At 40.0% G+C, this 24,125-nt stretch overlaps 1 protein-coding gene across 1 annotated transcript in view; it reads left to right on the forward strand.

Moving 5' to 3' along the window:
- The window catches only part of DERA (deoxyribose-phosphate aldolase), a 55,373-nt gene extending 43,725 nt beyond the window's left edge, over positions 1-11,648 (forward strand). The window contains exons 7-9 of the mRNA XM_032207472.1: positions 3,742-3,854; positions 7,445-7,594; positions 9,322-11,648. Coding sequence (XP_032063363.1) covers positions 3,742-3,854; positions 7,445-7,594; positions 9,322-9,378 — 320 coding nt within the window. The 3' untranslated portion in view covers positions 9,379-11,648. The remainder of the gene's footprint in view (positions 1-3,741; positions 3,855-7,444; positions 7,595-9,321) is intronic.
- The last annotated feature ends 12,477 nt before the right edge of the window (positions 11,649-24,125 follow it).

Raw genomic sequence — 24,125 nt, forward strand, 5'->3', positions numbered from 1 at the left:
GTGGTGTTCTGAGATGACAGAGGGAATAACAATGGGTTAGGCCAGTTGTGCCAGCTCTATTCTGGCCTTCAGGAGACCAGGACGTTCAATTCCTACCCTGCCAAATGCTTGCCGAGAAGCCTTGGGTAACTCGCTCCTTTTCTGTATGCCTCAGCACTACACTCAGGTACAACATTAAATAGGGCCATATAAGTATCTAGGATAGATAAATTTAATGGGCTTCATCTTAATCTCTAGGTGTGGATTCACACAACAAGCTATGAAGGCACAGCTTTTAATTTAGCATGTGCAAATTCAACTGGCTTGTTTTAAATGGCCTTTGGTTGAGTGCAGTGGCTGAAATGTGTGTGAAGGGTGAGAGAGCAAAGGAAGAGGGGTTTAGTATCTTAAAAAAATACTCCAGCTCATGTCACAACACATGTGACCACAACCCAAGTGGCCTGGCTCTCAACTGTGCAGAGAACTTGGTTTCTATGTACAGACTGGCAATGGTCACATTTCTTCTGGTTTATACAGATTTCTGTCTCCAATTACATGAAAGCAACGTTTGCTGGGCCTTGGTGCTGTAAAGCATTCCATGCAGGTGGGTTACTGGGTTTGCAGCAAGCCAAGCTGAAACAGGCATCTAATGCTGCTGTGTTTCAAAGGGCTTTGATGTCTGAACTCTTTAGTGATTCAATGAGTCGTGCCTGACTCACTGCCTTGTAAGGTAGTACGTTACTGTGGTCACACGCTGGAAAAGAGTAAAAAGTGTGGCCTTTTCCAGGCTCACTGGTCTACAAGTCTACACTGATAAACTCATTTTTTAAGTTTGACTTAATTTTTCGGTGAATGTGAGGTAACATACCCTAAGGAAGAGGAAAGTGACCCAGGATGTATTTTAATATCACCCTTGATATTTGCATGTACACATTCATAGGAAGATGAGAAGATGCATGATAAATTTTGGTTTCTAAATCATCACCTAAATTTCCAGATGATACTCCTGCTGAACTTCGTTCCTTAAACTTGTTTTTGAAAACATGAGTAAGAAATAGAATTGATGAAACACTTTTTATTATTACAAGGCTGGCATAAATTCTACTTAATGAGCTGCTTTTTATGGCTGTAGTTGATTTTTAAATCCCCCTTTTCATTACTGAAATCTACACGCTAATAATACGTACATTGTGGTGCTCTCTGTTAGCGTGCATCTTCTGAGTTCTGTGAGAGGCTGCCTGGAGTCCTGCAAGGAAGCTCTTGTATCATAAATAGAATTTGTTCGGGAAATAAAAATGTATTGTTTTCATTGTTAGAGGATGCTACTAAATTGGCTGTATGTTTGTCTAATAATCACATCGAAAGCTGATTATTCTGGTAATAGCCTTAAGATATTATTTAAAAATAAATATATAAATGCACTACTTTTGTACTAATACTAGTTTTTAATCTCTTCTTGTTTCTATGAAGTCTGAATGAGATTTTCAAAATTGAATAATAATTTGATCCGTTAATCTTTTGAAGCTAGTAATTTTATTTTCCCCTCTTTGCAGTCTCTGAGGCTTGCAAATGAATAGAGCTTCATTACTGGAGTCTGCATTTAATAACCATTATCCATTATCTTGTAATTAAGACTCCCTGTAACGAATCATGAGGACAATGCAAAAATACATAGTACATTTCTTTAATGAACTGGAAAATGTTCATCTTGTTCTATTTAGTAATGAGTTGCTGAATAGTCGTTAAATCCACTGGAGAATAGAGCTAGATGGATTTTGAAGACTATCTTGAGTTTGTGGTTAATCTATTAGAATTAAAATTTCATCTTCTATTTTTATCAACAGCTGATTAGAAGTCATTCTGTTTGACCAAATTGATTAGAAGACCATATACAAGGGCAGCTGTTGTTTAATGAAAGTTTTTAATGAAACTGTACCATAGAGACTTGTAATTATAAGACTTATAAAAGCTTTGACTTACCTTATACTAGAAAAAATGAAAAGTATCGCGCTGAAGGACTTTAAGTGCTACATTTTAAAAGGGAAATTAAAAATATAATTTGGCATTGTTAAAGTTTCACTTCCACTATTATTTGTTTTAACATGACTATCAGATGTCCACACTGTCTCTCTGAAAGGGAGTAGCTCTGAAATATATAACTCAACTATCTCTCATATGTGCTCAGTTCTTTGTAAAGCTCAATCAACTCTTAATTGTCTCTTTTTCAAACTGCAACTTTGCTGGAGTTAGAACTTGTTTCCTGAGTAGTTGCTTCTTTTTCGAATGGGAAATGTCATAGGGTGGTGCAACTTAAAACACCAATGCCTAGGTGGGAAGCCTACAGAAAGAGCCATGGTCTTAGAGGAGACAATGTTAGTGATACAGTTCAATTATATTTAAACTACAGGACACTGAAGCATGCCTGGCTTTGTCTCAACTTCCCAACAGGTTCAAACCTAGCTGTGTGCCAGCCTTCATCAGAAAGACAGGTCTCTGGAGCATGCCGCAGCACACGGTCAAAAACGTAGTCTAGGCAACTCCTTACTTTCAGCCAGTAGTGAAAGTTCCCTTTCTTACTCTAGGGGATGTCACAGAGGCATCATCATTCAAATAAGAGACAAAGTGGACCCTAAGCCAAATCTGAAGTGGAAGCAGATGCAGTTCCAATTGACTTAAGTGGATGATGCACTACTACACTGTGTTTGAATTAGCCCTCTTCTCCTCCCGATTACTTTTGATAATTAATGATCCCACAGTACACCTTTTCTAAGTAGGTTCCCAGGAGTGAAGTATGCCCTAATGCAATTAAAGAAGTTTTGTCATTGTGTTCTGTCAGTGCAGGATCATACACTGCAAGGCATTTGTTGTTGTTGTTGTTGTTTTTAGTTTCTTAGCTTTTCATAATACTGTGCTCCTGGATTCATTTTAAGTCAAACTGAAACAGCAAGAATGTACAAGAACACTTCACAACTATTCAGGAGAGACAGTGAGGAATATTGTATAAAAATGAGAAAACATAAAAATTAAGCCAAGGCTAACTCTCCTTCTTTAAATAAGAATTTTTGACCTTGTTACTGTATTATATCAGGCAATGGCTTTAAGTATAGTAATTTGCAATGTTACAATCATAAAATACAAATGAAAGGACTTTTTCCCCTATTTACAGTATTACACATCTGGTTTCATAAACACACATGGGATTTCTTTCCTTCCACTTTAAACAGCTGCAGGAGATATGATACTAGACTGTCAAATATGAGACTAAATGGATGCAAACTGAAATTACAAATCTGATGGAAATTGTTTTTATTCAGAAAGATCCTTGTGGAAGTATTAAAATGTTAGTTTATATGCAACATTTGTTTAGAGGAAATCATTTTCTTTATTGTGGTTAATCTGATATCTTTCTTTTTTGTGTGTGTAGCAGATGTAACACGTGTATATATTGAATGTGCATACGGGAACATATACTATATTGGACTGTCCTGAAGAGATTGTTAGTGCGATAGCTAGAGCAAAGGATTAAAAGCTGAGGTGTTCATTTAGACCCTGGGAAGTCTGAGTTGCTCAGAAACCGGATGGGTAACTCACCTTCCTGTTCCAGCCTCAGCTGGTGCAAGGTTAATATCAACACCACAGGGACGTGTAAAGGGATGCTTCATAATTGCTGTGAAGGATGAGGACATCCTTGGAGGGCATGAACTACATATGTGCACAGTGGCTTATTCTAAAACTATCATGCACCTTTTTACTTCCTTTAAGGTTCTGATTTTATAAAGACATCTACAGGAAAGGAAGTGGAAAATGCAACCCTTCCAGTCGGAGTAGTCATGATGCGAGCCATTAAAGAATTCTACTGGCAAACCGGCAACAAGGTACATTCTTGTGACCTTTCTAAAGATAGACCAAACAGGTTTACTCAGAAGAAAATAAGACTGGAACGCTTTCAAAATGCAGAATGTATAAATTTGCATATGTTATCTTCCATGGCTATAGAGCAGTAGGTAATGGGAAGTGGAACTTCTCTCATGTATTCCTCTTTCCATTTGCTAATAATTAAAAAACCAAAAGTCCCAAACCAAAAGACACCGTTGCCTTCCCTCCCTTGATTAAATGTCAGTTAATTCCCTAAAAGCTCACGCAGTCTTGATACATCCTGTGTTGCATTTGGTTTTGAGTTCTGTTTCACCATTTAAGATATTTAAATCGTCATCTCCATAAATCTCAAGCTGACAGTGATTGGCATGCTCCTATAAACCTCATTGGAGCTATACAAATGTATAGCCACCAAGAGTCCATTCAGTGTACACAGCTCTATTTTCTGGCTTTGTTCTGGCAACCCAAAGAGTAAATTTTGATCTTTTCTTTTCTTGGAAGCCAGAGAGGCTTTCCAAAGGAACAAGAAGGCAGATCCAGTTGGATCCTGTTGTCTGAGGTGGAGGGAGAGCAGGACAGCAGCTGAGAGAGCGTTACACCATTTATCCCTCAGGTCACTGTCAAGGGAGGTCAGTGGCAGTGAGGAGCAGGGAGAAAAGAGGAGGTTCTCCAGGAAGGCTTAAGACAGTTCTTGCCTCCCATATCCTGGGGACAAGTGATGTCGCCAGTTAGATCTGGTGCAGATGTACAGCAGTAGGCTTTGTTGTCTCCTGAGGCCTCGGGGAAGGTGACTGTATTTTTAGCTAAGACCCTCTCCCCACTTCTGGGTCACTTTCTGTCCTCTCCAGCTTACCCTTCTGCCCCTTCTGCAGATGGCATTTCGAGGTGTAATGTTAGGACATGGGACGACCAGTGGGATAGAGGGATAGCTCTGAGATAGCTTCAGGGGCTGTTGGATCTTGAGGGACCAGGTGACAGCAGGATAGATGTGTGTCCCTCTCCTCTCTGTAGATGTCTAGATGAGGCCAGCTTGGATCCTTGGGCTGTCTTCACCCCTACCTTCCCTAGTCTGCATCTCTCTCTGACATGGAACAACTCCAGCATCTTGGATAGTCTTGCTTCTTCAGGAGCATCATTGCTGCCAACCTGAGGCAGATCCCTTGGGCCAGGTGACTCGCCTCGGCACAGGTGCTGCATACAGGAGCTGTGGTTGGCTCTGCCGCATCTGCAGAGTGTTGTACATATAATAATTGGATATAAATATTGAATTCACCTTTTGCTTTAAAAGGGTGTATTCATGGTATAAAATATGTTATTAAGAATGAGTGCTTATGTCTGTGTATGTCAGAGAATTAGATGTAAACTGACTTCATGTGCTTTATTAACTGAAGACAATATTATCAGTGACAAGAGATTTCTAAATGGTATCTTTAACAAACTAATTTTGCTGCTGTAGGAATGCTTTCTAGCAAGGCGTTGGCTGGGAAAAACAGGTTAATACAGAAATTAAACTTCTTCGAGGAAAGGAACAAGTTGCAGAGTAACATTTATTGAATGATAAGCTGCGGTGGTGATATGAAAAGTGTGCAATATAATGGGAAATAATCTTTTCCTGTCATTATTGAAGGACATACATAAATTGGTTTTTCTGTTGGGAAAACCCCCAATCCAGAAAAACTTATTACTTTTAATAATATAAGGTGAAGAGAAAATTCTTGAGGAGATGAACTTATTAAGCAAAATAATGAAATACTGTGAAACAGCAGGGAAGTGGTAGCTGGACTTTATACCACTCTTGAATTAAATAACCCCCCTTCCTTTTTGCGTTTTTATGGCAGTCAGATGCCCCATTTGGAAAGATGGTAAATGGGGGGAGAAGACAGGCTTTTCTTTGTCAGCTTTTTTTTTTTTTTTTTTTTTTTTTTTTCCCCAAAGAAAAGAGCTTTCAGAATTTGCAAAAAAGGGAAAGGAATTTTGCTTGGTGCTTTAATTGCCTTATTAACTGTATTTTACTTGTTTTTCCCACAGATTACCTCAAAGAGCTGTAATATTTCTAGGAAGAAATCTAAATTTGAATTTGATTAGGATTTCTCTTCCTGAGGGAAAACACAGTCCCGCTATTTTAATTTATTGTCTAGAAGATGTTTTTCCAGTTGCTGTGGTTTAAATTCCTTTTGGAAATCTAATGTTAACAGATGTATGCATACATTTATGCATGCATCCATCCATCCACAAAAACACAGTCTTTGTGTTTTGGATTTATCAAGCCTTTCCTGTTATAGTTCTTTATAATCTTATTGGAAATATGCTGTTATCACAATGCTTCAGTGTTAGAGAAGGATTTATTCTATGTGTGTTTGTCCTGAAATTCCTATAAAAATTGCCAAACATATTTAAAATGACAGATACTTTTTGATTCTACTATCATATCTATAAGGTACAAAGAAGTCATCGATGCATTGAGGTTTTAGGAATGTATATACAGTAACCAGAACAATAATTCTTACAGAAGGAGGCTAAAGTGAAGGACTACCCAAAGTAAAGATGTGAGGGAGAGGGAAATGTAGAAAGCATCACTATGTGCTATTGTATATATGCAGATTTTCTTCTTTAATGAAGAAACACTTTTTTTCCAATTCTTATTTTTCATGAATTTAAAAGAAACTGCTGCTTGCCAACATTTGAGCTAATGCAAGCAATAAAATTTTTGACCAGGCTTTTGGTAACTGTGCATCACAACCTCTGTCTTAGAATGAGATGTGTATAGATGGCACTTAACCAAGATTGGCATTAGGGGTGCACATCTGGTCACCTCAGTGTTGGTTCATGGGTTCATGGATTTCAAGGCATGCTCTACCTTAAAGATAGGTTTTTCATACATGGCAGTTCACCTGACCAAGTATGACACTTCTCTCATGTAGTGTCTGAAAGCTTAGCCATTGTGTGGTGGGAGAGAAGTTTTGCAGTTCCTGTAAAACAATTTCAATTTCTGGTAAAGACAGACATAATTTAACATTTGAAATTTGGAAAATTTTAGTGAAAATGCTCCAAATAAGTTTGAATTTACAGCCCAATCATGTGTAACTGTGGCACACAGGCTTTTTATAAAGTACAGATCTCTCCTGCTGCTCTTCACACAAGTCAGCTGCATCACATGCCTGATTTCAGTATTGTTGGTGTTACACTACTGCATGTATATTTGGTGTGATTTATTTGAATTAGATTGCAACACAGGCAGTAGGTGATATGCAGATATCCCTGGCTCTGCCTACATTGCTTGTCCTAGTATGTGTTATGGGCAAAGTTCTCTCAAACCCAGCTCCTGAGAAAGTGTAGAGGTGTCAAAAGTATTACTCCCTGCCTTGCTTCCCTTCAGGGCAAAAGTTCTGTCTTTCACAGTGAGGACTGAGGCCTGATGACTCTCAGCACTAGTCCAGACCTAACGCTGTTTGCAGTCAGATACTTACCGAACAGAATGTGCTATATACACCACAGGCACATTTAGACTGCTGGTGTACAAATGCTGATTGCTCTTCTGGGGCTGTGATGAATGAAAATGTATATTGCATTTCTTTTTTTCTTTATAAAGGTTGGATTTAAACCTGCTGGGGGTATTCGAACAGCAAAAGAAGCTATTACTTGGCTTATGCTGGTGAAGGACGAACTGGGAGTGGAGTGGCTAAAGCCAGAGCTCTTTCGCCTGGGTGCTAGTAGTTTGTTGGAAGATATTGAGAAACAGGTTAGTTGCTAACAATTTTCAGACTGTGGAAGAGAAAGTGTTATCTTTCTAAACGTGCCAGCTTACTGTTTTTGCAGAATATACTTTTTGATGCTGTTTAGAAGGTAACAGAACATACATCTAATGCATTATTAATGACAAGTTCACTTCCAGCCCAGTATTGTTTTAAATTTGGCCTGTCATTGCCAGCTCCTGGGAATCTGGTATTCTGGGCAGCGGACAATTGTCTGGGCCGGTCTCACAATGCGGTAGGCAAAGGAGCTCAGTTTGTACATATGTAGAGTCTTTTAAGAATACATGGTAGTGCATTCCCCTGCACTTCTGTCTGTTGCCAGTTCAGCTGGCTCTCAGAATACTGTACGGACCCTTTGTGTCACTGTCACAACTGTTCACAGTGTATTTCCGTGCTGTGAAGAAAGTCACGTCTCATTCTGCATATGGTACTGCTGATAGAGAAGTTTTAACATATTGATTATTTCCTGGGGAAGAAAAAGCAATTGTTTCCTACAAAGCCTCATTTTTGTAATTGCTTTTATTTTTGTTCAGGCAGATCACTGTGTTTCCTGGCAGACAAATAGTGTAGTTCCCAGTAGTTCAGTGACAATGTGTAGTTCCCAGTAGGAAGAAAGATTCTGACCTATCTGCCCTGTGACCTGCCTCACTGTAGTAGGGGATCTACCCCAAAGAATACAACGTAATTGAAATGGCATAGCTTCATAGGACGGACTATACCATTAGGGCTGCTGAACTTCACTGTCATGCTCATTAAGCCCAGGAGATGAGGTGACAGTAGCTCTAACCAAGAAAATGGTTTGGGAGCCCTTGTGCTGTTGCTGCTGGTGGGAGAACAGAGCTGTGTAAAGAGGCTGAAGGAGAAAAAAACTTAAGTCCTCTGCCCATATTTTTTCTAGCAACTGAAATACTGACATGTCTTAAGAAAAATATAACAGCTGAAGGATGCTGGGTGAATATTTGTGAGACTTTTGAAACCCACAGGTTCCCTCTTGCTTTGAGGATAATACTGGCTTCCTTCACTGCCAGCCTGTCTCTGCCTCTCACTTGACCTAAAATCATGTCCCTGGTTAAGCAGTGTGAGCTTTTGTGTTGCCACTGCCATCACTGCTGGGTCTTACAAGACAGCCACTGTATGTGACACAGCTTGTTCTGATTTCTTAAGGGTGGCATCCTTTTGTCTGCCAGGGATTGCACGAAGACCCCAATCATGACCAAAGCTCTGCTATACTCTGCCATCTAAAAACATGTATCATAAAATGTGCCATTCATTATATTCACTAAAAGAAATATATAAAAAAGCAAAACACAGAAAATGGAGAAACCTCCTGCCCTAAGGCAGTACAGTAAAGAAAATGAAATGAACCATATAAAAGCATAAACAATTTTGAATACTTTGAATATTAGAAATAATACTAAAATCATCAAAATCAGATTACAGTGAGAGTAAAGCATTGTCTCCTACTTGTCTGTTTTTGAAAGCTTATTTAAAAACAGGAGTTTTTACTTTTTTTTCCAAGGAAGGCAACAAGAGCCCTTAGTTCAGATCCTATAAACAAGTATATGAAGGTATACTACATCATATTTTATGAACACACGCACACAAATAAATATCCGTCATCTTCATCTGACATGCCTTTAATTTATTACTTCTATGGCACTTGGAAATTTATAGTCATGTGTAATTCCATCATGAATTTTCTTTCTTCTTGCAGATTTTCCACCATGTGACTGGCTCTTATGCACTTCAGCATGACCTGGCAATGGCTTAAATGCAAAATCAACTCAGGATTATTTTTTAAAAGAGGTCTTTAAAAAAAACAGCATTCAGAAGTCTTCTGACAAGCGAGTGCGTTTGACAGAATTAAAGGCCTAATTCTCCCTTCTTCATATTTTATAGTATTTAAAAATATGCTCAAGTCTGCTGGTTGTACTTGATCCAAAAGTAGAAAAAATGGTAATTCAGAAACAGTTAAATAGTTAATACTTACAGATTTGCAAAGTTAATCTTGCAAAGTCTTCCTCAGACCAGCCTGAAAAGCTTATTAATGGCAACACTGAAATACTATGAAAAAGATTTAGGTGGCCTGGTAACACTTTGCAGTCTCAGAATATGAAATATCTAACTAATGTTTCAGATTGCTAATTAAGAGCTACAGATCTTGGAACAGCTTTCCATTCACCTCTGACTAAATCTTCTGCACAGATATGTGGCACTATTAATTGTTATGTTGATTCAATTTCAAGCATTGTAACCTGAGAAAATGAAACTTGGTTATTTCTTTCTTTTATAAAATCTTGGTAACAAAAACCTTTTTCTTTTATTTTTTATTCTTTCCCCCCAAACCTGGGCACAGACATCCATATTTAGACCCTTGAATAAAGGTGGCTTGATTTCTAGAACAGCTGAGTATCCACAGTTGCTCCTGAAGTTAATGGGAGCTCTGGGTGATCAGAACAACTGAAAATCAAGCAGCCTCTATATAGGTGCCTAACTATGCATTCAGGGGCCTATTTTTAGGCATTTCACTCTTAAAAATTTTAGTCTAACTTGCTTAGAAGCTCCCATTCCTGTCTCCTGTCATTTTTAAACACATTCATGCAAATCTTTGCATTTTAATGTAGGGGGGTTTGACTGTCAGTTTGCAGGTGTCACTGCTATGCTGTCTGAACTTCAGCTTTGCCATTCTGAAAGCATTTCTTTAATTTAAAAGAATTGTGGCCTATGCAGGGTTTACAGCTTTAATGAAAGAATACTTTTCTCAGAGCACATTAAGAGTAATGCCTAAATTATCAACACCTTTTGAATATCAGACTGGAGCTAGTAGATTCATTACTTCAGAGCTGCATTCTCCTCACTAACCAGAGTTGTACTAAAAACTTAATTATCTTATCATCATGACTAGTCTCACTGACTTAAGTAGGTCTCATCAGGGAAGTAAGAGGAGGATTTTGCTGTAAATCAAGCTACGAGGTACATTTATTACAAAGAGATCTTGACTTCATAAAGATAATAACTCAGTTATTTATCTGGTTAAACCACCTGAGTCACTACTGCTCTATAAAACACATTGGACAGATAGGAAAACTGAGCAGGAAAAAAGAACAGAGAAGCAACATATACAGAAATCATAATCCTATATGCCGTGCTTAGTACTAAAAATAGGCCTTCATTTCCCAGTAAGTAGTTCACCCAAGGCTCTCAAGCTTTTTCTGGTTTAGGTCTCAACACAGCAAATGAGGGCTCAGTAGACTGAGCTGTGGCTGTTTTCACGTTTGTTTTCAGGGGAAGTTGCCTTCCTTTGCCACGGGATTTGCCTTGTGGTCTCACCAAAAGTTTCTGGAAGGAAAAAGTCCAGTCCCTGTTTGCGTGTTTAAAGTAAAACTCTGCTGCTGAACTTCCAGTAATGTGGAGTCTGTTGTACAAAGTCACCTCCCATCAGCTGCCTGCCAGACCTGCCCTCTGTCATGCCCTCCCAGCCATGTCACAGGGATTTTGCTGCTGTTCAGTTCCAGTCATGTCAATGTTTACACTGTACTTCAATGCTTCTGTCATAGAAAGAGTCACCTCACTTGCAAAGTTCACTTTTTTTTGTGGTTGATTGTCCTTTAGACATTTAGTGTTAACATAGAAACTATTCTGTAGATATGATTTGGTTTCTAGAGGAAGGACTCTAATGTTTCTTAAAATTGAGGAAGGTCCAACCATGCCTCCTATTTAATGTGAGTACCTGTGGATACATCCTCCCATTTTTCATGGGACCTATGAGTTGATTAGCAAAATTGATAGCAGAATTTGTATTTTTGTTGATGCACCCCTTTGCCTACCTTTCCCTATCTGTTTGATGTGCACATGGACTCTTGCTGTAGGTTTGCTTCAGTGGGAAGAGGTTCATTCTGCACATGGAAAGGTCTGGCTTTCTGAAAATCTGATAGTCGCTTCCTTTTTTGTTACAAATACAACAATTTAAAATACTGCGCAGCTTTAAGCCATCCAGTGTTTTGGAAGAAACTGGATTCCTAGTAAAATTGTTCAAGCATCTTTTGTGTTGAAACCTGTGATATTTTTTCTCTTTTTTTTGGGGGGGGGAGGGGGAGGAAGGGAGAGGAGGGAAGTAGCAGAATCTGTAAGCATATTCTAATAAAGATGATTCTGATTTGGGGTGGTTTTTATTTGCTTGTTTGTTTGTTTTTTGTTCTTTTTTGTTTTGTTTTGTTTTGTTTTCCTGAGGAATAAGTAGATGACTCAGCATTACAAAGTCCAGCAGCACAAGTCCAAGGTCCACCCAGGAGGCAGAGGCAGGGCTGGAGAGTGGCACTCCTGCAACATACCTGACGGCTGTGCCTGTCCGAGTGTGGCTCCTGAGCCCATGGGTGCATGGGTGGAGAGAGTCTGGGCAGGGCCATGGGAGTGTTGGTGCTCATTCTAGCACTGGCCCCATGAGAGAGATGCTCACGTCGGAGGCTGGCAGCAGGACGTATGCCTGCACCCACAGGGATCTGGAGGTGCTCTCCGTGTGGTCTTCTGGGCTTGTGCTTGTAATGCTGCCCTTCGCCCTGACCAGCTCTGCCACTGCTGTCGCTTCCGTCTTTCCCATCGTGGCTGCCTGTTTGCTGCTATTTATTTCCCTTTGTCAAAGAAGAATTGAGACTTTATCTGGACTACTGCAGCTGGCTGTATCTGCTGCACAAAGCATGTGAAAGGTGGTGGGGACCTGAAATCAGTAACCAGGGAGGGGGCAGTGCACCATGGCTGAATAGACTTTGAGAAAAGTTCAGATTTAGCACTCTGCTTCAGGCCATTAGAAAAAGAATAGGCAATTATGCACTCCCATCTAAATATATTTCAGAGTATAACATATGTTTTGTGCGAGTCAGTCTAGTATACTAATTATTTTTATAACATTTATTCATTTAGGTTTTTAAATAGCTTCATTTTGTTAACTACTTCACTTCACAAAGAAGAGAATAAATTTGAGAAGAAAGTCAAGTAGAAACTGCAAATCTAGAATATTCTGCATCAACTTATTTACAAGAAGAGGGAATTGGGAAAAAGGGTAAGCTTTTTTCTTGTTTGTAGGAAACAAAGATATTAAATAGTAATTATATGTGAAGCATGCATATCAGCTGGGGCAAGTAATACTTTGATATCTTTATTTCATTGGTAGTATAAGTTCATTCTTTCATTTCCTTTCTGAAGCAGAGAACATACATTATATACTTCAGCACATGCTACTGAGACAGAAAGAGCTGATCTACTTTTAATTTTATTTTGCTCAGTTGGAACTTTGGCTCCCTGCCTCCTCTGGGGGAAAAAAAATAGAAACAGCAACTTTTATCCAAATCTCGGTGTGCTTTTGCTGAAATTACCAGTGCTGACATCTGGATGATATATAAAGTGTGCAGTAGGAGTAGAGGGAGGGAATTGCTTTTAATTAGATGCAACCTACCCAGGAGAAAACGATGGGGAAATGTCCATCTGGTCAGTTCTTATTTAATAGGGCAACCAAGGATAAAAGTATTTATAATATGCAAAGACATCATAACTGAAATTACTAATTGACCATTTTTATTAGAATCCTAGAGAGCCTGAACTGTAAGTTGAGGGGCGGTAAGACTTAGAAAGAAAGAAAGAAGCATCAAAAAAGGTTACAGTCCTTGCACATCCTTAAAAGGAAGAGTAAGTAAGTGATGGGTGACCATCAGGCTCCATCCAACTATATTGTGGAGACCCTTCATAATATTCTGTACAGGTTACAGCTCCATCACTTTCTGTGAGACCTACAATAACAACAGAGCAACAGAAACTGTGACACAGTTATTGTAATATCCTTTAATACAATTTAACATCGATAGAAGGAGTGCCCACAAGATGCTCTAACCATTTCTATTGTGTCTAGTAGTTTTAAGTGGCTCTGGTTTGAGCACTAGGGACATCTTGTGGATTGCTAATTCTTGGAAATTGCAGAAATATGGTCTTCTGGAAGCAGAGCTTTCTTGAAGCATAACGGTTTTAGATCTCCTGGTTCGTAGGGAACATTTGAAAACACTGAACTGAAAAGCATCAGTTTGGAACTACTTCCTTAAACAAAATGAAAACAAAGGACTTTTAATGGATGTTAACAACCCAAGGAAGTGATACTGAAATTTATTACACTTGTTTTTGTAAGTCTTGCTTTCTCTGTGGGAGGACTAGACAAAGGAGCTTTTCAGGCTCTGCTAGTAGAAGTGTCATTTCTCTACAGTACGGTGTTGTATAAAGCCAAACCCCCAAATGAATGATGCTTTGCCCAGAAAATTGGGAAAGCTTGATAAGCTCAATTTTCCATTTCACTTAATAGCATGAGATCTGTTTGAATGCAAAGACTTACGTGAGTTATCTCCTATTTACTAGTTGGAACCATCAAACAAATGAGCAAACCAACAAACCAAGTTAATTCCCATGTCTCAGCGAAGGTCAGGGCCAAGGCTGGGTTGGTTATCCCACAGTTTACGGCTTGCTGTTGCTGTCGCAGCCCAGAGAGCAGATGCGCTGCAGGAGGTGTCTGACAAGACACACTGCTGTGCCTGCCAGCTGGACAAGCCAGCCTAAGGTGTTACTGACTGAGAAGATGCCCCAAGGGTCACCAGCCTGGCTGCAGGACTGGGAGGTGCTAAATCTGTCTATAGCAATTACTGGTCCATCGAGAATACTTTTTTGCCCCTAATGCTCAGAGCTAGGCAACCAGCTTCTGAGGAGAAGCTGGAGAACTTACATTCTCCATCATTTAATTTAATCACACATAAGTTGATTAAGGAAGTTACCTTCATTTCCAAGGGAAATGAAACATTTGGTGTCACATCACAACTCTGGCTAAAGGCTGCCACATCTCAGCATTGGCTGCTTTCTGCAGCGTTCAGCAGTCTTGGGCTTTCTTCAAAGCACAGGCATCATCTGAGGCAGAGTGGGGTTTCTTGCTCTCATGTACTGAAAGGCCTGAGCAAAACTAGAACAAAGTGTGACTATCTGGGCTCTGAACAAGAAAGGCTTTGTGTTCTAGTTAGCACAAATCTGTCCAATTCCAAAAAACGTGAATGCCATCGCCCCGTCTGGTAGCGACTGTAACAAGGCCTCTGGGAGGGCAGTGACAGCAAGATGTAGACAAAGGGAAAACGGGTGAAAAGAGAAGTCACAAGTAAGAGAGATCATTGCTACCACTGTTACTGCTTCACGGAAGTATAATCTTTTGTGATCTCTTTGGAACAGGAGGTAAATAATAAAACACAAGGGAGGGAAAAAATTAAAATAAATGTAGTGTATGAGTGCATGTTAAAACAGATGTCAGATTAAAAATAACTGAAAAGGAAATTCTACTGTAGGGGAAAAACTGCTTTTTCCTTCAACATTTTATATTCCACCTTCATTAGGCGGAAAGTGAAAGAGCTGTAAAGGAAAAGGGGAACTTTTGTTGTTTCCCTCTGAACATAAAGAGAAGCCTAATGTGAGTGCAGGGGGGATGTTTGGTGGTACACAGTGCTTGAGCAATTCTCAGGGTGAAGCCCAGAAGCAGCAGGGATGTTACACAGATGCAAGGCATGTGCTGAGCTCTGGGACTTCGAGCTTTAATCTGCAGTGCTGCATATCCAGGTAGTTTCTTCCTCTTCATCCTCCTTTCAGTCCCTTCAGGGTTGGCAAGTCCTCTAATGTTTTAAAAAAACAAACCTTACAATCTGGTAGGATCACATTATCCAGTAATGCCCTTCTAACTATAGATCTAGGCACCAAGGACTTTGTTCTGGTTTCTTCAACCCTTTTAGACAAGCTGTTTCAGTGTTTGATGACAGCAGAGCAGGGAACATCTACACAAACATTTTTCCCCATGTGGCTGCCAGACCACACTGGTCCTTGCAGATGGCAAGTATCCATGAAAATACAAGTGCCACCCTGTAAAACAGTGCCATACCAAGTCTCCTCTGCTAGTCGTGCTTTATAAGGGCTCCTTGAAGTTTGTGGTCTGAAAATTGACCTGGCCTATACCTGTTTAAAGCTCAAGAAGCTTTAAATAAACACCTTGAAGATGTGCTGAAACTGGACTGGGAGCCACTGTATTTCTTGGCATGCTAGCATGGGTAGTTTGTCTTGTTCAGATTTGCTAATGAAACAAGGATAATCTTTAGATGGTTTGCTCCTTTATTCCTTAGCGTGGGATGGAGGTTTGAAAAGGGGGGGGAAAAAAAAGCCCTGCAAGCTATGACTAATGCCTCAGCTTGCAGGAAGAGTCTCTTGACTATTCAGAAATTACAGATATCTTTGGCTACCATTTCAATATGAGCCTCCAACATACTTAAACAATTCAGTGGCATCCAGAGAGGGCATATTCCTACAGTGTTTGAGAAAAATATCATTACTTTTCCCTACCATTATCTTGTACAAATTCCCACAACTCCTATTTCTTTCAGACACTTAAGCTAATGAGGAGGCAGCTGAGACAGAAGTAGAAGGCATCCTAAAAGGTATCCCCAGCAGACTGAAGGCAGAGCTGTTTTCCCAATTTCCAAAATTTTGGGGGAATTTGTCCTGAAAATGCCAGGAAAGGTCCCAAAACAGAGCCCCCCGATGAGAAATGCTGATGAGCAGGAACAGCATGTCTTTACAGAGACCTAACCTGAAACAACTCCACCCAGCCAGTCGGGGTTTAACAGGTACATCAGCAATACACGAGAGTCCTCTGCTTGCTGAATGTCTTGTATTGGACTGCAATCAGATCAGATTGTATTAGTGAGTTGTAGAAAGCATTCAGAGAGGATTGCTAGGTTTCTCAGGCTGCTCACTGGATATGGTGACTGTGTCACCTCTGCCCACAGCCTCAGTGAGACTGTCTCTCTGAGACACCTGGAGAAATGTCCCCAGTAGCAGGACTTCCCCTGAGCAGGCCATGGGTGATGGCACTGAGGCCTCCAGGAGGTTTCACCAGTGCTCTTTCTGCTGATCTCTGAAGTTCCTCACCCACCCCTGCAACTCACTGAAAACACATTACCTTCTGCTCAGAGTGATAAACAAATGAACAAAAGTCACCTCACCTACAAGAAAATATCCCTCCACTCCTAAATGAACGTGTGTTTTCGAAGTTGTCTCCTCCAGGGCAGATTTCTTTGTTAAGCATTAATTCTGTTTCATTTTCCTGAGCATCTCTGCCATTTCCTCCATTAGAGGGCTGTAGAGCAGTGTGTTACAAGTGCTTTAGAACACGAACAGATTTAAACCTGTATACGTACTTTGGGCCTAATTTCCTGCTGTACTGCTCTCCTGAACTCAATGGGGTGTAAAACTGGTGCAACACAGAGAACAAAAATGTACGGCTCCTTAGAACACCTCAGTGATCTGGGTTTTGCTGACAACACTCAGAAAGTCAGAGAAGGTAAGGCAGATTTTTAGACACGTGTGTGACAGGTGAGGCAGATGAGTAAGTTAATTGCTGCTAGGATGTTTGATGTAATTCATCAAACATGCCGCAATTGGTCAATAGGGTATGTTTTCAGAAAAGGGTGGTGAAGTGCATGAGCAAAACACAAGCAGAGCTTTGAATCCTTAGAAACTACACGTATTATAGGCAGAGGCTACGCTAAGAATCATAAACACTATTTGTATGGACTGCAGTTTTCTAGGTAGATTATCTTCCTCAGCTGAACTTTCTTCTAAAAAAAAAGAATAAAAAAAAAAGCTGAATCAAAAAATAAAGCTGAATAAAAAAGTGGAGTGGTTTGGGGGTTTGCAGCCCACACCTAGAAATTTTGATGATTTCACACTGTTAAATTCCCACGCTTCAGAACATGAACCATGGCAAAGGGGAGAAGGGCCCCTGTCCTCACCACCTGCCTTCTGCTGTGTTTGTAGAGTATGTGGTGCTAACAGGAGCAATGCGGTGTGGAAGCAGCAAAACTTATATGGCAGCCAAAAGCTAGACTAGAGGGAGAAAAAGACATTGGCACAGTAAGTCAGGTGCAGGTTAGAGATAATGGGAAATAAAGGAAACAGTGAGTGCAAGTGTAAGCAGGGAAAGCAGAACGAGAGACATGGGGGAAAGATGCCTCGGAAGATGAGAAATGAGAAGTGGCAACTGAACAAGAGCGAGGTAATCCAGGCAAGAAGATGGAGAGTGAGCCCATCACGATGCCTTGTCAGGAAAGGAGCAATACTGAGACCAAAACAAAATGGTTCACAGACCTAATCTGTCTGTGAATTTCATTTTAGGAATGGCTGGAGAAGCAACAGACAGAAAAAATAACAGCGTTGTCACTGAAAACAACATTTACAGAGGTTTGAGATACAGTGGCATGGGCAACCTTCGTGCTAGTGTTTTGTAACACTGAAATGCTTTGTCTTCGAAAACTTAATATTTCTTCTGTGTTGCTTGTTGTGCGTTATGTAAATTTAATTCATCTGAGCAATTAACTCATTGAGGCAGGGATTGATTTTTTGTTCTGTTTTTCCACATCACTTGCTGCAATTTTGTGGTTTGTGACTAGTGCCCTTACATGTCACACGATTGTAAATAGGAAATAGTATGCTGATGGAGGATAAAAGCTATATGTGAACTCTAACAGTGGAGGAGAATGGTTTGATACAAAACACTGGGATAATATCAGGTGCACCATGCAAAAATAACAACCAGAAAATGTTGAGTGAGTACCAATGAATCTTCATATAAGTAGTTAGGCAAGGCTGTTGGGCAGCCCACTAAGGAAATAGCAGAAGCCCCTTGGCTGGGTCCTGGCTAAACAGGAAACAACTACGTTCAGAAGGTGCAAGCCTGTACAGGGATGCAGGCAGAGTGGATGGTCTAATGGGTCCACTCTGTCTCTAACTTCTGAGATTCTGCGCAGCCTTCCCCAAAAGCCAGCGTGAAGAAGCATGTCAAAAGATGCAATACATATTCATGGACATTTCTCGAGCTGAGAACTATGAAAAGAAATCAAGTAGTTCTCATCCATGAGCTGAAATTGAGAGTACACTCTAATCCAAAAGGATACCAGCTCACAGAGTGGTGCATGAAAATCTTATAAAGCTCTGCATCACTCCATAAATAATTTTCAAACAAGAAGCTTTTTGTTTCAGTGATGGCAATACTAAAAAGAATGGCAAATAGCCATGAAAAAAAGGCTGAAACAGTGCACCCTATACTGATGATAGTTTTAATCACCATCAGAGTTACACATACAATTATCAGTCATTTATTAAAAACACAAATGATCATTGCAGAGGTTTAGATTAATGCAGGCTGAAGCCTGGTGTTGTGCCAATGGTGTGCCACGTGATGGGCAGACCATGGAATAAACATTCTAGCATGTCAGTGTGCTATAAATCCTACAAATGAAAGAAATTAAAAAGCCAGGAGCAATTTTGAAAATGATTTGTGATTGGAGGTGCACTTAGGAATGCTTTTATTGTCACAGGAACATCTCCTTTCACATCCTTAAGGTGACAGAACCACTCTGCTTTGCTCCAAGTTTCTTGGGACAGCCTGTGACTGCACGCAGTGTGGAGGCGAGCACCGGGGAAACACACTGAGTGCTGGTGCGTATACGTGCACTTAGTAGTGTGCGGCTGGTTGTGAGGATTAGCTTTGCACAGCCCGAGGGTGACAGAACAGCAAATTGGTTCTGACATTTTAAGTATGCGAAAAGACACCAGTTGTGTTTTTTTTTCCTTCTTTTACAGCTATACCATAACCATTCACCGAAGTGCACATATAAACATTTTATAACATAGATTTAGAATAACACTTGAAAAATAACCTGAAGACTAGTTCTTAAGCAAAAGGTATTCTTATCAAAATAGCAGTCTCTTGCAAGTCAACCCTTTACTTCATATGCAAAAGATGCAGTACTTAGTGTATTTCTAGTATAAACATTACTAAAAGTTTTATTAATATATCATTTTAGTTTTAATACAGATACATTGACTTAAACAAAAAATGAATTCACTTTAACTGAGAGGCAAAAGATTTTGGTTTGCAGGCATTCAGCTGCCTATGCAAAGAATGGCAGTGGTATTGTTAGTGAGAGAGGCAAGCTACAAAGCAGCAGCTGAAACCTCGTTGGTCCCACTGCATCCCCACCTCTATCAGGGTCTGCGCTGCCTCCTCCCTGCCAGATGCCACAAGTGGACCGAAAGTGCGGGGCACAACATGTGGGGATGTGGGGTGCCTCCTCACCCTCTGGGGACACATCACTGTGGATTTGAGGGGAAGGGTATGGTGTTAAAGCTTTGAGGGATTACTTATAGAAGGCCTTTCTTGAATTTCTTAGTGTTTAATTTTGTAAGAATCTTGCATTGTAGTTCCTCTGTTGTGTTGCTGATGTGGACCCTGGATATATAGTTCACTGACTGCCAGTTAATTACATGCCATTAATGAATCAATAAACTGCTTTGATCCTGATTTACTTTAAACTATATGAATTGAGCAGCTTTTCACTGCAGCAACACTAATCTTTCTCTGTCCATTTCTAAGAAATAAACCAATGAAGTTGTAAAGCCAGAACTAGGGTATCTCTTTGAATGCATTGTACCTCTTCCATCACACTGAATAAAAGGGGCAGAATGAGATAAAATGGAGCTAGACACTGAGAGGGAAGTTTCTTATGGTACTGGAAATGAAGCGTAGAGCTCAGTGTTTTCCAGGATAGCAGTAATCTGGATGGGGAGAAGACCAACGAGCTCTTGAAGCACAGGGAGAGAGCACTGTAAGTTGTACAAATTGTGCTAAGGGAACTAGAGCTGTTGCAAATTGAGTGAGCACAAAGAAGTCTTTAAGCCATTCAGGCTTCCTCCCTGTGAAGTCTGCTAAGCCACTGCAGGCTTGTAACTCAGTAGCATCCACAGCCCTGTGCAGACCAGGTGTTAGTTTGCTCTGTGATTACAGGCTGCTCTTGATCTCTCTTCCAGTTTTACTGACAGGGCTGCCGAGCAGTGGCTGCTCTGACAGCAGTGGGCACCTGTGGATCCCTATTTAATAAGAACTAACCTGAGCAAAATTCTCCATCTGCATAGTAGCCTTATGTTCCTCCTTTTTTTTTTTTTTTTTTTTTTTTTTTTTTAATTTGCATTGATTTAGAAATGCTAAATCATAATTTCAACAAGACAGATGCTGCTAGAAATGGAAGATGCATAAAAAGTGATCTAATCACTGTGTTATATTTAAAACAAGACTGTGTCCCTTGAAGGACATTTGATCATGCATGAGCTCCACCGTAAGTTTTCCACACTAAATGGAGGGGCATATCTGAAATGGTGGCCTTGGAGTCAGCCACGTACCTCAATGAATTTAGGGACTGCAATCCCACTGCACAGCCCTATGTGCCCGTAGTTTGGTATTGCGGTTCTGGAATTTGAGCTGCTTGTGTGCAAAGTATCTGTGTGTTTGTAGTGGGTCTGCTGGCACCCTCGTGAAGTCTGCATCAAATCTCCCAATGGACCAAACTCCGTTCTCGGAGAGAGATCTCACTTTCACAGTTTGTAAGGATATATGCCTTGTCTCCTGGGGCCTTTTCCTCTCTTTCTCTCACCCTCCCCATCAACACTCCAGCATGACAAAGGGATGCCATCAGGCACTGTTATTAATACATAATAGAAGTGCCAAGTGTGATTGTCTGTGAATGTTCCAGTGTAATGCAGATTTAGAGATTTCATTGTAAAGTCATTTTAAACTCTGAACTAATGGGTAGTTTGGCAACAGCCTCTAAGTATGAAATCATTATTAATTCCTTTAGTACCATAATAACATTGATTTAGATGAACTCTTATAACATAGAAATTGTATAGTATTTAGCTGTAATTAACGTCCCCTAATTAGGAAGTGTTGCCAAGTAGTTTTCTCTGCTGGCTCTGTTGTACTTAAGTGCAGCTGGATGAAAATTAACCACAAAGGGAACAGCTTGTGTTTTATGTGAAGTTTGCATTTGATTGATTAAAAAAATATTCCTTGGTACTTTATTTTATTATCAAAAAGAGTACACTGGATTATCAGTGTTACGGAGAGCCACAAAGTCCATGCACCATAAATTACATGTAAGTTTGTATAGTGTGTAAGCCCAACGATTTAGTTACACATTCAGAAAATTCACAGATCCATTTTGTCTCTAAACCACATGTAACTACAGTAAAAATGAATTGTTTTTAATGTAGTTGTCATTAATAAAGTCTGCAGAAATTTTAGTAGGATTAGCATAATTTAATGTCCACTCAGAGGAGTCATGCACTGCAAGCCGAGAGCATTTGTTAATGTGAAAAATGCTGACATTTTTGGAAATTCAAATTATAAATGAAATACTGCTGTCAGTTTATTGTGCAACTTCGTAGCATATGGTGCTTCTGCTGGTGGGTGTTATTTCAAAGTTTGCAAATCACACTATGAGAGTGTCCCTCTGGTAAGCTTTTGCAACGCTTAGCAACTGTGAATCAAAAGTGACAGTACAGAGGAAGAGGGACTAAAAAAAAAACCTGCCTCTAAGTTGGTAGAACAAAGTACATGGTAAGTCAATACATTTCTACAGGGGGGAAAAAGAGGCCAACACGCTAAAGCTAACAGAGACCCAGTGCCTTCATCCTTGCAGAATAATGCACAAAGTCTTCTAAATTGTTAAAATAAAAATATGGTTTCTTTCTCCTGGTCTTTTTTGACTTTGGTATGACAAAAGAATTAAAACAACTGGCAGTATAATGGTTCACTTTCAAAATTAGGAAAGTTGCTTCAAGACATAATGCAACCTCCTCCAGATGTCTCTCCCACCCATCTCACTGAAAAAAGTTTTTACCACCACAAAATAGCATTAGCTGTTTGAAAAGCATTGTCCACCCAAGCATGTTTACACAGAGGAAAAGATTTCTTGTGTTATGAGAGAATTCCAAGTAGTCTGATGTAAAACACACCCCAGTAAAGTAAACTTAAATAACTAAAATGCTACAACACCCTGCACCATTGTTTTTAAGACTCTGGCACCCAATGACCCTTTCAACATGTACACTATCAAGAAGTGATTATAAATTTGGAATTATGACTTGATCTGACCATAGTTTGTGCTTGTTGTTTTGCTTCAGGTAGTGATTTTTGGTATTGGGATGGAACTGCGGATGTGCGGTACAGACCTCATCAATTTGCCAATCAAGCTGGCTGAGAATAGAAAGTGATGGAGCTGTCAGTAGCAGTTCAACCATAAGCAATTCTAAACTAAGCAATTTGGAAATTTAAATAGTTATAATGACCAAGATTTTCTACGTTGGCCCTTAATTACTGGAATGTCAATTCAGCTCAAAATTGCCTTTCCCAGGTAATGATAATTCTTAGAAAAGTCTTTGCTTATACACCCACCCATGGCACTCATTAAGTCAAGCTTCCTCCTTTTGTCTGAGAAGCTGTCAATTTTATGTGACATCACCAATCATCTGCCATCTAAAAAATCTCTAGGCTGTCTTGCTGAAGGCAGGCTGATTCTTTTTCAGCTGCAGTGTGCTCCATGGCAGCACAGCCTGCTGTTAAAAGCAGAGTGTAATGAGTTGCCCGATCTTGGCACTGCCAAATGGTGATCCACTCAAACTCGGTTGTTGGCAACTTGGGTGAAATCTGGTGTCCATGAAATAGCAATATAAGTTTTACATGTGAAGGGAAACTCCAGCCCTTCACAGCACTCAGAATTGAAGAGAAGGTTGAAATCCCCTCTATCCCTTCTTCTGGAGAGGAAAAGGAGAGGGAAGTTGGGTTCACTATGTCAGGGGGTTCCCTCTGAGATAAGCATAAGAGATAGAGATCCGTGGAAAGAACTTCTGGTGTGTGAATGTATTGCTATGCTTTTCATGCATTGTATTTCTTAAATTTTGTTTGCAGCTGCTGTTGCCAATTCATAATGATTGCATTGCAACTCAACATGTCAACCTATGCTGGTGGACATCACTAGTTGTTTTGTTTTTTTAACAGAAAAAAATGAAAAAGAGGCAAAACCATCTCCATGAGCAGAATGTGCATATCAGCCATCCATTGCTCCTGTAACCCATGTTAATATTACTAAGTCCCACAGAAGACCAACAGCACTCTGCAGATGTAGGTACAGAACAGGTATGCTTTGGTCCCCTCTTCCAGTCCCCCTGGAGCAGGTTTTGCCTTCTGCCCGCAAGAGTAATACTGAATTAAAGGGAAATCAAAAAAGAATAAGAATACTACAGTCACATCTGCTGACAAAAGTCTGTCACAGACAGAGGGAACTCAGATGCCGTGCATTTAAGTTCAGGCTATTTCAATTTGGTTTTATATATATTAAAAAAAAAAAAAAAAAGTTTTCGATTTATTTTCCTTTATTAAAAAAGGAGAATGAGGGAAAACTTTTTCCATGCGGCCTCTTGACCATGACTCCCTCACTCATTCCCTCTCATCCCAGGCCCTACACGCTGAATGTGCCATTACCCCCATCTGGAACAGCTGGCCGCAATCATGTTCTTGCAGTCAAACTGTTTCTTACTAGTTTGGATGCAACTTGCTCACTCTCTCTC

This window comes from Aythya fuligula, chromosome 1 (genome assembly GCF_009819795.1).
Source record: "Aythya fuligula isolate bAytFul2 chromosome 1, bAytFul2.pri, whole genome shotgun sequence".
Lineage (NCBI taxonomy): Eukaryota > Metazoa > Chordata > Aves > Anseriformes > Anatidae > Aythya > Aythya fuligula.